Source organism: Daldinia loculata (genome assembly GCF_022478755.1).
Source record: "Daldinia loculata strain CBS 113971 unplaced genomic scaffold F4817scaffold_37, whole genome shotgun sequence".
Lineage (NCBI taxonomy): Eukaryota > Fungi > Ascomycota > Sordariomycetes > Xylariales > Hypoxylaceae > Daldinia > Daldinia loculata.
Genome location: NW_026054891.1, coordinates 106,238 through 118,935, shown reverse-complemented (window position 1 = coordinate 118,935; position 12,698 = coordinate 106,238). Strand labels below are relative to the sequence as shown.

Sequence of the window (12,698 nt, the reverse complement as noted above, 5' to 3'; positions counted from 1 at the left end):
TACTCTTCTTGGGTCGCCCTGACGTATCTCGCTTTGGTACTTCGTACAACCTGGCCCGCTGAGTGGTGGAAGGGCTGCTTGGGGGTGTAGGTATTCCCGAGCGGAGGCCGGTGGACCACATGGGGAAACTAGAGTTCACCATCTGCCAAGTCTTGCCATCGATCATCTATCCTCGAGTCTGACAAGGTCACAAGGGAACTTCCTTTGCAGTTCGGTCCACTACATAGTAGAATTCCAGACAGTCTCCCCTGCTATCTTGGCAGCCTAGAAGAGCTCTACGCTTGGCTGTTTAGAGAAGACGATGGGTCATTATACTCGGTTAAGTCGTCTCCCGTTTCGACTACTGTAGATTAATTAGGTAAGTTCGGTCTTTTTTCCCCATTGATAACTGATAACCAACACACTAATAAAATTGGCGCCTTGTTGAATAGCTTCGTGGAGAAATTTGATTTCGAGTACTATGTAACTCGGGCGACCCGGCGGGCTCTGCTCTGCCACTGGCCTTTTGCTCTCTGAAGGAACAAGGGATCAACTCTGCGGCCAGTGGGGTTCTACCGCAGATTCGCTGAATCCTGCGCGTACATATGCCCAGTGGTTGTATGTATTTGCATGTCCTCGGTAGTATGACATATAGTAGTGAGCCATTGGAGGATTCTTACTGGTGATCCACTGTCGCACAAATTCGCGGCACGCAGATAAATTCGAGTCTCTCCTTCTAAGTGGTAGGGACATTATGGAGTACCTGCCCCTTAGCCCGCTTACCAATGGTATGGTAAAAGCATCGGGGGGTTAAGGAGCAATTGGGCAACTCCAAAACAAAGTTGATAGCACCTGCAGAAAATTACGGTTATTCCGGTAGCGTGCTACAGGTACGTACCTACGATAAGATGTGCAATCTGTACTTTCGTTTCAAGTACATAATACGTACCTACCTATATTAGATCACCTACTAGGCCGTCCCGAAGCCGCTTATCTTAGCACAACCCGCTGTCGGTATCGAGTTGAGAAAAAGATTCTCCGTCTGCAAATCATACATTAGGTACACATATTACATATTTATTTGAAGGATTTCTATTATTCTTTTCTGTCCTCCACATACACACTGCGTGTGCAGTGCATCGCATACTACATAGTACTCGGCATAATCGAAATGACAGGTCAAAGGGCGGGCCGAATCTATAAGGTTAAATCCATCAGGCTGTACTGCGGGCTGTTATTATTAGCTTCGATGCTGCCAGCCGATCCATTTGGGAATGGCGACAGCCCGACGATTTATGTACATTCGTATAATACCAAGACCTGCACCAACCTTGTCTAAAGAAATGCAGCTAAAATATCTCGCGTGCCGGTGAGACATAGTCGCAGGCCGAGCACACATAGAGCATACATAGGGCGACACCTGCAAGTAATTGCAACTTATCGACGGCGACCTTGGCGACATCTTAAAAGGCCAAGAAACCCAACAAATTCAAGCTTCATTACTTGGCACTTCATAGCCTCGATATTTGTGCCGGCGCTATATAATACAGTAAGTCTTTTATATGGAGATACATACATACATCTTAGATGTATTAGACTGCCCCCGATCTAGGGCTAGTCCTGCAGGTACGAAGTTCGCCGAAGACAGGCTAAAATGCAGTGTGACGGTCAGACTGACCCTGCATTAGGCGTATAGTCAATTGCTTTTTCACGCAAACGGAAGTCTTGTGCCGTCTAAAGGAGGGTGTAGGGCAACTTCTCGTAAGCTCGTCTATTCTCGCTTGTCGATATTTAGAGATGCGATTTGCTGAGAATTCTATCTTATCTCGAAACAAGCCACCATGCAAATCATGGACGCCTCAAAGCTTAGTCGTTCATCTATGTCCCATTAGATAGATGTCTGGCCTGGCCTACGGGTTCGAGATCATTGCCACTAACATACGAGAAGAAACAAACAGTTAGAAATAGCCACATACATGGACGTACAGATCCTGTTTACAACGTCTTGCTCTTACATTTTGCCAAGAGTAAGAAATGAAAAACGAACATGCACATATGTAGAAATGTACAAACAGAACTGCACGGCACCATGCCTTAAGATCGGTTAGTTCCTAATAAGCGAAGCGTTCTCGATGCCTTCTAGGATGTTGGAGCTCTTGGGAAATGTCTCAGCCCTGTCGAGCTCATGGGCCTCGTGGCATCATCGGATCTGTCGCTCATATTACTCCATCATATGATGGATATCATGCGAAAACAACCCGACAGTCCGTCAGGGGCTTTCGCAAATTTCCCAGTGCCGGCCAAGCTGGCCTTAATAGGTAATCGTTTCGGAGACGATGCGACTCACCTGCACCGGGGGTTCCCAATCGGAAGAGAGAAGAAAAAACCTATTAACTAAGAGAAAAAAAGAGGGAAAATTTGTGCGCCCCGCAGAACACGCGGAACGAACTAGGTATAGCAAGTACCAACTATGCATTGTACTTCATACTTGTCAACGCTGTATGTACAACCATGTCAGCTGAAAATCTTAGGTCTTGTAACCATTCGTATTCAAGCATTGGGATTAGATGCGGTTACCTACTACCTATGCGGGTTCTCATGTAGCAAAATAGGGGAGCGAAGGGTTAGGTAGACAAGAGGCGCTGAAGGGGTAATTGACCAATCCCTAATCCGTACAGTTCGCTACAACCAGTCACAAGAGCGTTCCGGCGTATTGGTTCTCGGAGCCGCTAGAAATCACTGAAAGGGTGGCCTCTCACAGTTGATAACATCAACGGCGCATTTCTACTGGCTTATTCTTCTGCAGGTCTCAGATTTTGCCTTACGATTTTGTTCCCCGCCGTTCCACTGTCCCGATCAGCACCCCCAATGCAAGGGGCGTTGTATGGTTTTATGGAATTATCCTGGGTTTCTAACAACATGGCGCTTTGACCAATAGAAGAACGCGTCACCATAGTCTTTTTCAAGTGAGCCCATGGCCCCATACATATGGTGAAGAGTACGGGGCAGCGAACTACCAAGCGTTTTTATCTAGATAGATCATAGGGCCAGAACTACGAGTCCATACTAAGTCGCTAAGTCGAGCCGTCAAATCATATAGCGTTGCCCAGAAAAGAAATGGCCGACACGAAGCAAGGGTCTAGAGGCACAACATATGACTAATAAGTATATGAATATCAACCCGCAGTATAGCATCGCGTTGGTTTTAGACGCATACGCTGTCCACTTTCCGCTACTCCCCGAGTCTAGGTACTAGAACCTGATTCTCGTCGACTCATTACGCGTCAGATTTTGGCGTCTTGGTCGTTACATAGGGCAAATGATTGCAATGAGAGGCAATGATGGCGAGAACGAAAACGCAAACCCAACGCCACGCGTATTGTTACCTCCTTGTCACGACAACTTCGAAAATGCCGCACCTGTAAAAACTCAAGCACTAGGTCAAGATGTGACGAGGCGACTTCGTGCCTGTCTATTGGCAAATCTAAAACGCCATGAGAATTTCATCACGACTTGCTGCAGACTGTCAGCCCCCTTTTCAGCGTGGGATATCCCGTAGTCAGCGATCATGTTGATGCTAACATGCGCCAAAAATCGGTATGTCATTCATCATGCCTACTCGGCCGATACATAGTATACTTCAACCCCCCCTCAAAATGAGCTCCGGCATGAACCGAGAGATGCATGGTTACCTAAAGTCTGTTCAAATTTCCAAAGGGTTGGGACCAACAGAGCAGACGTCGGCGGCGGCGATTACGTATTACATCGGGTTAGAGTTGTCGCCGCATCGTCTCAAGAAACAGGCCCTCGGGCCGAACCAGATCGGAGTCAGCAGTCTTCTAGAAAATATAGACTTTCCTATTTCGGCATTACACTCCAACGTCTTTGGAGTAGTACTGAAGGGAGAAGAACGGCTAAGGCCGTTTCAGACAGCAGTTGATGTACTACTACGTATTGGTAGAAAAGTTCGGTTCGGCCATTTCAAGACGATTTTGTAACGGTATACAAATCTGGTAAGTATGGTTCTGTATAGATGTCCGCCGCCGCGAGATAAATTGTTATACAACAGTATCATCTATCTGGAACCATCAGTGCCGGTAAGTACTTACATGCACGTAGTCTCTCTACAGGAACTTTCGAAGGCCGATTTTCGCACTCAGCGCATGCGTGTGTTACGTGCGCCGAGGAGTATTCCTCTTTTATGTTGGAGTGCCTCATATTATTCATGCGCAACCGTCGCGTCGCATCGCATCGCATCTTGCTTTATTGCTACAGTATCGCTGCACTATCATCTGGGTTATCACGTTCGACAAGTTTCACTTATATTGATGTTGCAATCGATTAATGATGGAGTTGTTCGAATGCGACTCTAGACTGCATCAACTAAGTGATTATGAATGAGTGTTGCTGCCGGTTATTATGTGCTCTAACTCTTCATTCAGTAAGGTATAAGGTATTTAGGGTTGGGTAGTACCGCCTCGCGGTAACAAGCCACATCGGTTAATGCAGTTCAGTTATCTTATCTGTTTGTAGAAATTGGGATGCATTTTAGATGGACCACTTCCTATTCGCAACTTCTTCCAACACATGTCTCGTTGCATCATGTCTTCAACCACCTATAATCCCACGTTCTTGATACTCGTTCAGAAAATTGGAGGCATATGGATAGAGTTATCCGGGCTAAACCACGAATATTTTATTATATCCGGTTTCGAACTCAGATCTGACACTGAGCTGCACCACGGGATATCTTAAGTCTTGACTTATTACCAAGCTTTATATCCCACCTTGGAGGAAAGACATGACGACATAAGAATAAAGCTTATCTGAGACAGTGTCTTGCGAGGTGGCTCGGCAGTTGACGGCAACCAAGAGGCAGTGCTGTTTGGTTCAGAGACATGTTCGATAATCCACAGTTCGTCCGCTCGGATATCCTGCCTCCCACGAAGGTCACCAAGCTTTTAAAAACCGTACAGAAATGCAGCTGGTCTGCCACTCGGAACTACCCGCCGAACCCGCCAGACCCGCCAGGTTAAACCTAGTTGACTGAAAATGGCAATTTAAGACATTTAAGACATTGTCTTGGTAGATTACCTACCTAAGAAGCAAGCTTTGTAAAACAGTGACATCCGACTATCTCAACAACGGAAAACTATTAGTTCGCGGGCCAAGGAGAGCAAGCCACCGGTACGGATTATATGCCATGGCAAGTTTAGTCTGCTGTCTCATACATATACCGACCAAGCCTCTAACCTAGATAACTGTAGCTCACAAACCCTAGCACTGGGATATCATGGAATGAAGCCTAATAATAACGCTAGACACTTAGATATGCCATATTTAGGACCGACAAATGGATATTCAAGTAGCGTATCTACCCAACGATTCTTAGGTCTCCATATGATCGCCTCGAACGCTTGGGCGAGTTCTCCAGATGCAGATGGAGTCGCATTGTGCACTGACTAGAAACACTCTAGATGGCGCCATAGCTTTCTGTAGCGTAGCACCACTACCTCATTTTCGCACACCGGAGGACTAGCTAGCTAACTCTGAGAAGGTAACTACATCAATGATCAGACAGCCTGGTAAGTATGCACGACTCTTCTAGAACAGGTTGTCTTGGCCGCGCAAACCAATTACACAAGTACTTCGGAAATCAGCCCGATCCCTGCTTACTGCAGCTATAGCTGCTGCTGTTAAGAACCTCCTGTTTGCGGAACGGACCCCCGTCCAAGCCTCGCGACTCACGAGGGGGTTCGCGTCGGCCGGCCCGATTAAGATGGGGAAAAGCTACGCCAGGGGGGGCCAGGCTGACTTCTGACTTGGAGACAAGTAACTAACACACGCTGATTCTGTCTTATCGATTGCGCTCCGACATCTTTCTTCAACGTTTCGAAACATGACGTCGGGCACCAACAGCAAAATTAGGTAACTAGCAACCTTGAGGGTTCCGTGACGACGATGTTGGCGATCTCACTACGAGCTAATGCATAGCAGTTGTAAATATTCTTTACTACATAATAGAACATGTAAACCCTGCAGAGCGTCACATGATACTACAGCACTATTGATTCTATATCCCTGACTTTTGGAGTGTCGATATCATTCTATTGAATAACCACCCATATAGCGTATGTAGTGGTTTAACGCCTGGATGTGTGTTGGTCCGTGCCTACGTACCGTAATACAAATAGGTTCGAATCTTATTATAATCAAACCAAAAATGGTCCAACTTAGGTTTTTCCTTGCGCATTAGTTATTAGGCGTTAAAAGTAGTTTTATCTCTGTTATAAAAAAATATATTCGACGGTTTTTCCCTTAACTAAAGTTGGCTATTTAACGCCAGCACTTACCAGGTAAAATAATACTATAAGCAGGTAAAAGTTAAAGATAAAAAGTGGAAAATCTTTTATATTAAGCGAAACTCTAGTTCTGTCTCTTTCGAAAAAGGTATTCTAAACGTTTAAAACGCTATAAATGCGCTCGCTATAGCTACCTAGCCATAGCAAACTAATAAACGTTAACGTTCTCATCATCATCATCATCATCATCTATTAAATAACCCACCTCTTAGCAGGTGTAGATCCCTAGGTTAGCCATCCGCTGGAACACTAAATAACTCGTGCTACAATTCCGAATAATACAGACAGACCGACAGACATAAGAGTTGCTATGCGGCATAAGTCAGTCACTCCTGCACGTGTAATTTATATGAGTGCCCTTGCGTGTAGGAGGATGGAAGGATGGATGAGGACAGCAAACTCGGTATGATCGAGTTGCTTTTTCTGTTTGACATACTGCTTTCATAGCAATCAACTACAATGTGAAATAAATACGCGACACGGTTTATTCATAATCGTCAATTGCTGGTGATACGGAATCAACAGAGTCCCGAAATACCTACTTACACCACCTATTACCTACTTTCAAGCGGTAATCACGGGAGAGCCCATCACTACTAAACTCCTACCTATAACATACATCTTACTCAGCTATAAACTCAAAAGTCCACCTATGTAATAAAGACAATAGCTACCTAACGTACAGCATATTTCGTATACTCCAAGTTACCCTAACCCAACCTAACCCCTCAATCTCAACGACCCCAGACTTTGTAATTTCAACCCTTGCTTGAGCCAGGGCAAGCAATCCTGAAATATACCTAGGTATACATACGCAATGTCCGTTTCATGATGCTTCTGTATAGGTAGGTAAGCACTAGGTATTTAGTTCTATTACTCATTAACCTAGTTATGCGGAATATCACGAGCAAGGGTTATTTGCAAGTGTAATTTTATTGACGGGATATACATACCTAGGTAGGTACCTAGTAGGTATGCATAGTATTTCAATGTCGTTTAGTTTGCCAACTCTTCGGTACTACGCTTAACTCCGCTCTCAAGACACTGATGGGAAGCTCTAGATTTGCAGGAGTACCTACAGTATATATGTAGGTAGGCTTCTAAACATGTTGTTACTTACCACTGAGTCTACCATTTCTGGGCTAGCAGAATCGAGTCGCTACAAGAGCAAGCGCCGTGCGTATGTCTAAATTCCATTATAAATGTAAAATTTACCATCACTCCAGACTAAGATATACCGATTAGATACCTAACGTATTTCAAACTTGCACAGGAAGCAACCGTAGTGTAACATGTTTTTATACTTTACTGCAACTTGCAGCTATGCGCTGTATACAACTATGGCCACAATATATCGCGCATCTAAAGTTTCTCTAAATGTGCCTAACTAGCCTCGGACTTATGTACGCCATTTCCAAGAGCAGAGGCATCTATCACTGTTCGCCTTTACCAGTGAATGAACTCCTATTTCTTCGCCATCCGCTTCTCGATCTTCTCCAACTCCCGATCGATCTTCTTAAAGGACCACGACTTCCAGAAGGGCGGATACAGAAACGGTCGAAGGTCGAATCGGTTGTCGTCGGGGGAATAGGGGTTGCAGTGCAAAGCGGGTGTGAGAGTCGTCATTTTATGACGGTTGATAGCATAGAAATGGAAGAAGCGCTTGACCTTCTCGGCCACCTGAGCAGGTGTGTACTCAGGGGCGTCGTCGTCGGGTCCCTTAACACGGTCGGCACTCCAATCGTGAACAAGCCGTTGGAACATGCCAAAGGGTCCCAGCTTGTTTTCCTTACGCAGACGTCCGAAAATTGTTAGTTCCGCATAAGTCATTCCCATGTCCGCTTCGTCGCTCTGCACGTAGGATTCTGTCAGGGGCTCAAGTTCTGCAGTTGGCGTAGCAGTAAGGAAATCATGTAAGCACGGCAAATTGAAGCTTTTCTCGGCCCAGGCAATGAATCGCTTTAGATCGGCCTCTACATAGCAGCCGATATTAGCAGTTGTTCTTTGCGAATAACTCAATACGTCGAGTTGAGAGACATAACCCTTGGCCGAAATAAGAAGGAAGGGCTTTGTGTTGGATAGAATAGGGGTAATGAAAATCGAGCTACTTACTATCAATAGAACCGATCGGATTGATGTCCGCGCTAGATCACCAAAAAATATTAGTAGCCAGTATAAATAACAAGGTCAAGGCCTGTCGTAAGCAGATGATAAGTCCTGCAATACCCATCAAGAGCAGGTAGAACAACCGTATCTAATTCAAAGGAAACAATATGAATCTTTTATACTGACCTTGAACAATCGTATCTTCCAAAACTGTCAGTATCTTAGTGAAAATTAAACGGGGCCGAGGACGTACTTTGTAAGGTAGCCACGAAGAGATTCTCCTACGTTCGCGCTTCCGAGAATAAGTAAACTTCCACCGCCGGGCCGGTTTCGAGCGGTCGGCAAGATTTGCCCAAATTCATACGCTGTAACCATACGAATTCGTGCCTGCAGACACTGCAACGTGATGTTCTCCTGATGGGTCCCACCATGCACCTTGAACTTCGGTTCAAAGTTCAATGTGTTGACGAGAAGGGCCTTCTGAGCATTATAAACATCGTCGATATCTAGGTTGACATGGTAGCTGCCGATAGCTTCTGCTAGATCCTTTGCTCTCTGTCGCGTCTCATGGGAACTCTGTGCCTTCATGCCCATATAAATAGTCGAGAAGATCTGATTACAGAGCTCCTGTGGGGTCTCAGGGAGAACATTCTCGCCCTTATACTTAGCAATCCGTTTAACATCATCGATCACTTGGGGATTTCCTTCCTTTACTGCACCCATCACGATACGACACATGGACTGCAACAACAAGTATCAATAATCATGCTTAGAAGCTCCACAAGAAATCAAGAGGAATAACGAAAAATACCATACGTAGACGATAGTTGCCGTAGCGCAAGAATCTATACCCCCTTTTTATGTTATGCGGGTTAGCAGCTACCTAACCCAGTAAGTATGATCAGGGGGTAGGGATAGGACATCACGCACCGCTTAGAGGAACGAGATACCCTGCTACACCCGATCGTCTCAGGTAATCCCAGAGGTAGCATCCTGCTGAAAGTGCGACCTCTTCTTCCACGGTATGATATCGAAGCTTGATCGGCGGCGATGGACGCTTTTCAATATCGAAATCATCCTGTTCTGAACTGAGTTCAAATGCAGTCTGAATACGCTTGTACTTTGCGCTGGAACTGGCAGCTTGTAGGCCTCGAGAGATTGCCGACCGGTAGGCACGGACTTCCTCGAGGTCCACTGTTGCTGTTACCACCTCGACATCGTTAAGGCTGAATTGTGAGCCCTGAGCCACAACATTTCCGTTCACAATGATCATGGCTGAGCCATCGTAGTACAATCGGTCCCCATCGCAGCCCTCTTCAGCTATATTAGTTTCAGCTCTTCAGCTGGGACTGGGTTTACTTACGTTGGTTAGCATAAAGATAGACACCTAAAGCACGAAGAGTTAGCATTTATTGCGAACAGGATATATAACAGGATTCATTAAAAGCTCATAACATAGCTTATATGCCGGACGGAACGCATCTAGTCAGGGGGTGTGCTGAGATAAGGGGTAGCGAACGCCTCATACTAACCCCCGCATTTTCTGGTAGCTTCCGTAATGAGTTGGAGTCGGGTTTCGAGTTTTTGTAGCTCGAAATGCGAACCGCTGGAATTTGTGATGATTTCTACACCATCGAGACTCATGGGAATGTGAGGCGCCGCAGGAGTAAAGAGCTCCTCGCACGTCTCTGCGCCCATGCAAGTATCAGGGGTGGAGATAACAGCATCACCAAAGGGCACGTGTGTGGCTCCTTGGATCTCCTGTAGCATGCGAGGCAGATGATAATCTTCGACCTCTTGGGGATGCATCCACGGTGTGAAAAATCTCATTTCCCTATAGTTTCCGTCGTTTGCGAGCCACATCTTTGGTCTGATCATTAGGATCTTAGAGTTGAGACATATGACTCGGCAGTTGAATCGCTGGTTCCGATGCTGAATAGGCATACCAATATCCAGCAGTATGTCATGACAGCTCTCATCAAGCAGAATTCGCCTCAGCATCTCTAAAGAGTGCAGGTAGAGGTCCTGCTCCATCAGGTGATCGAGACATCCATAACCGCATATTTCCAGCTATCATATCAGGTTAGCAAACGGCGGAAAACAATGCCAAGCTTGAATAGCTGGAGCAAATGTTAAAAGCCTCACCTCTGGTCCAACACGCAGTCGTGCACCAGCAGCTTTCGCTTTTTGAATGCTCTCGATAATACGTTGAGTGTTTCCCTCCCACTAGGATATGTTATTAGTCCCCCGCCACGGGTTAAAAGAGTGATATTCGGCTGTGGAATAGGTAGTACTTACATCAAGGGCCCACTGATTTAGCGAACAAGTCGCAACAGTCACAAGATGACCCATACCTACCAGCAATAGTTGAGATGCGACGACTAAGGGTTAAGTGACAGGTAAATATTGTCAAGTTGTAAGTTGTGATGACTCGTTTGTTGATATGGTAAGGTGGAGAGTTGTATACATGCTTTCCCTATCTTAGGTAAAGTTCGGATAAAGCTCTGAAAGTTTATATGCAATTAGGTAACCTTTGCACTAGTAATTGACGTTTAAGGTGGTTATGACTAAGAAGTACTTGAAATTTATATGAATTTACCACAAGAAATAAGTACCAAATACTCAAACCTTTCTCAAGCCACTTAACTTTTTCAAGTCTCTTCAATAATGCTGCCCAATAGCCTCAAAATAAGCTATGAAAAGTCCTGCAGTCTTCATTATATGTCTTATCGGAGTAAGATTCTTGAACATGCCATGCATCTGCTTCAAATTATTTGACCAAGATTTAAACTTCTCTGCATGTGGTCCGTGCTCTTGGTCCCGATAAGGGGTTCACACAACCCCCTTTTGAAGCCTTTCATGATTCAAAAATTAATGACTTCTAACTAACTAAGATTTTTCACGAGTGAACCAGTTCGTGCCAATGGGAATATTGAATGTACGGGTTTTGCTAAGTTGTCCGGAAGCACATTATCTTATGTAAGATCGCCTCTTAAAAAGCTCCTTACAGCAAACAGCCCCAGCCCCTTAAGGAGATGACTTAGGTGTTACAGAACATTAAGAGGTGTAGAGAATACATAAAAATTCACTTTTTAACAGCTATAATTTTGCTCAAGACCTGTATTGCTTTAGCATATTCATAAGTTTGGCCTTACAAGTAAATTCTGCTGAAGTGGTGTTTATATCGAGGAAACTGATCTATCAGATGATGATGAGATGATATACTAGCATTTTCTAGATGGTATACCTCGTAAAGCCTTTACACTAGCATCATCTCCTTAAGCGTCAAAAAGGGGGTTTCTTAAGAAGAAGAAGATACCTATTAAGGTGTAATATGCTCCTCATCAAGGGCGAAACATGTTGACGTTTATCGAGGAAAATATTATTTCGCATTCCAGCCGCCACAATCATATAACAACATATACTAACTTGTCATGTCCATGACGATATTGTGATGTTAGCTTAATCCTGTTTGGCTAGGTGGAAATTGGAATTTTATTTTTTTGAACAGGCGCAGGGCGCTTGATAATCTATTAAATTTCACTTTATGGCTGTTTATTGTTGTAGCTAGACTTAGAACAAGTGTCCGGCGTCTTACTTTATATACGGCTCAGCCTTATTATCCTAAAAGATGAGTATGCAAAGTACTTTCCAAGCTGGATACCCCTTTTCTTAGAAGCCCCGAATAACAACGATCACTAGAATACACATATTGTACTAGATATATTTCTTTACTCCATAGATTCCACAGTGGACTCTGTTTAAGTCTGGGTTTCCACTTGGGATTCTGTGGACGGATTATGGCTGTTTGAAAAAAATCTCACCTGACCCTAAATCATCCATTCTACATACCCCAGTTTACTCAACTCAGAGTTCAAATGCCTCCCCCTATTTCGTGGTGTGAGATACTTCGTGTACCTAACCAGAGGCAGGAGGTAATGAGCCAGGTCCCAGATTAGAATTTACTGAAAGAACAGCCAACTGCCCTCTAGTGGAATGCTACTTTTAACATGCTTGCCAGCCTCATCGGGAAAGCCTGTCAGGTCTCATTTCCAGATAATCAATAATTGCCTCAATAGAAGTAGTTGCCCGAGATTATTAGGCGTCATCGTACGTGTCCATATCCTCGATATTTCGGCTCTTCTCGTCTGATTTTCACCGCTTCTGTCATGAGCAGCCCTTGGTATGTGACCACTACGGAGAGACAGGTGACTAGCTGGTGAATAGCTTATAGTATATATATAATTTTTA

At 44.7% G+C, this 12,698-nt stretch overlaps 2 protein-coding genes across 2 annotated transcripts; one reads left to right on the top strand and one right to left on the bottom strand.

Annotated features, from left to right (window-relative positions):
• Window positions 1–1,503: 1,503 nt before the first annotated feature.
• Window positions 1,504–2,584, top strand: F4817DRAFT_342658 (uncharacterized protein; the record flags this gene model as incomplete). Its single annotated transcript, XM_049303930.1, has 2 exons — window positions 1,504–1,605; window positions 1,668–2,584. A coding segment is annotated over exon 2 (209 nt), but the record flags the coding sequence as incomplete, so codon positions are not given.
• A 5,040-nt stretch (window positions 2,585–7,624) lies between these two features.
• F4817DRAFT_342652 (glutamine-dependent NAD(+) synthetase with GAT domain-containing protein) lies at window positions 7,625–10,905 on the bottom strand. The gene is made up of 10 exons (XM_049303929.1): window positions 10,746–10,905; window positions 10,593–10,673; window positions 9,980–10,517; window positions 9,811–9,834; window positions 9,378–9,761; window positions 9,264–9,301; window positions 8,701–9,188; window positions 8,634–8,648; window positions 8,454–8,485; window positions 7,625–8,314 (listed from the first exon to the last, which is right to left on the bottom strand). The coding sequence occupies exons 1-10, from the start codon at window positions 10,797–10,799 to the stop codon at window positions 7,806–7,808; spliced, it is 2,163 nt and encodes a 720-aa protein (XP_049157415.1). The 5' UTR covers window positions 10,800–10,905; the 3' UTR covers window positions 7,625–7,805.
• Between the last annotated feature and the right edge of the window lie 1,793 nt (window positions 10,906–12,698).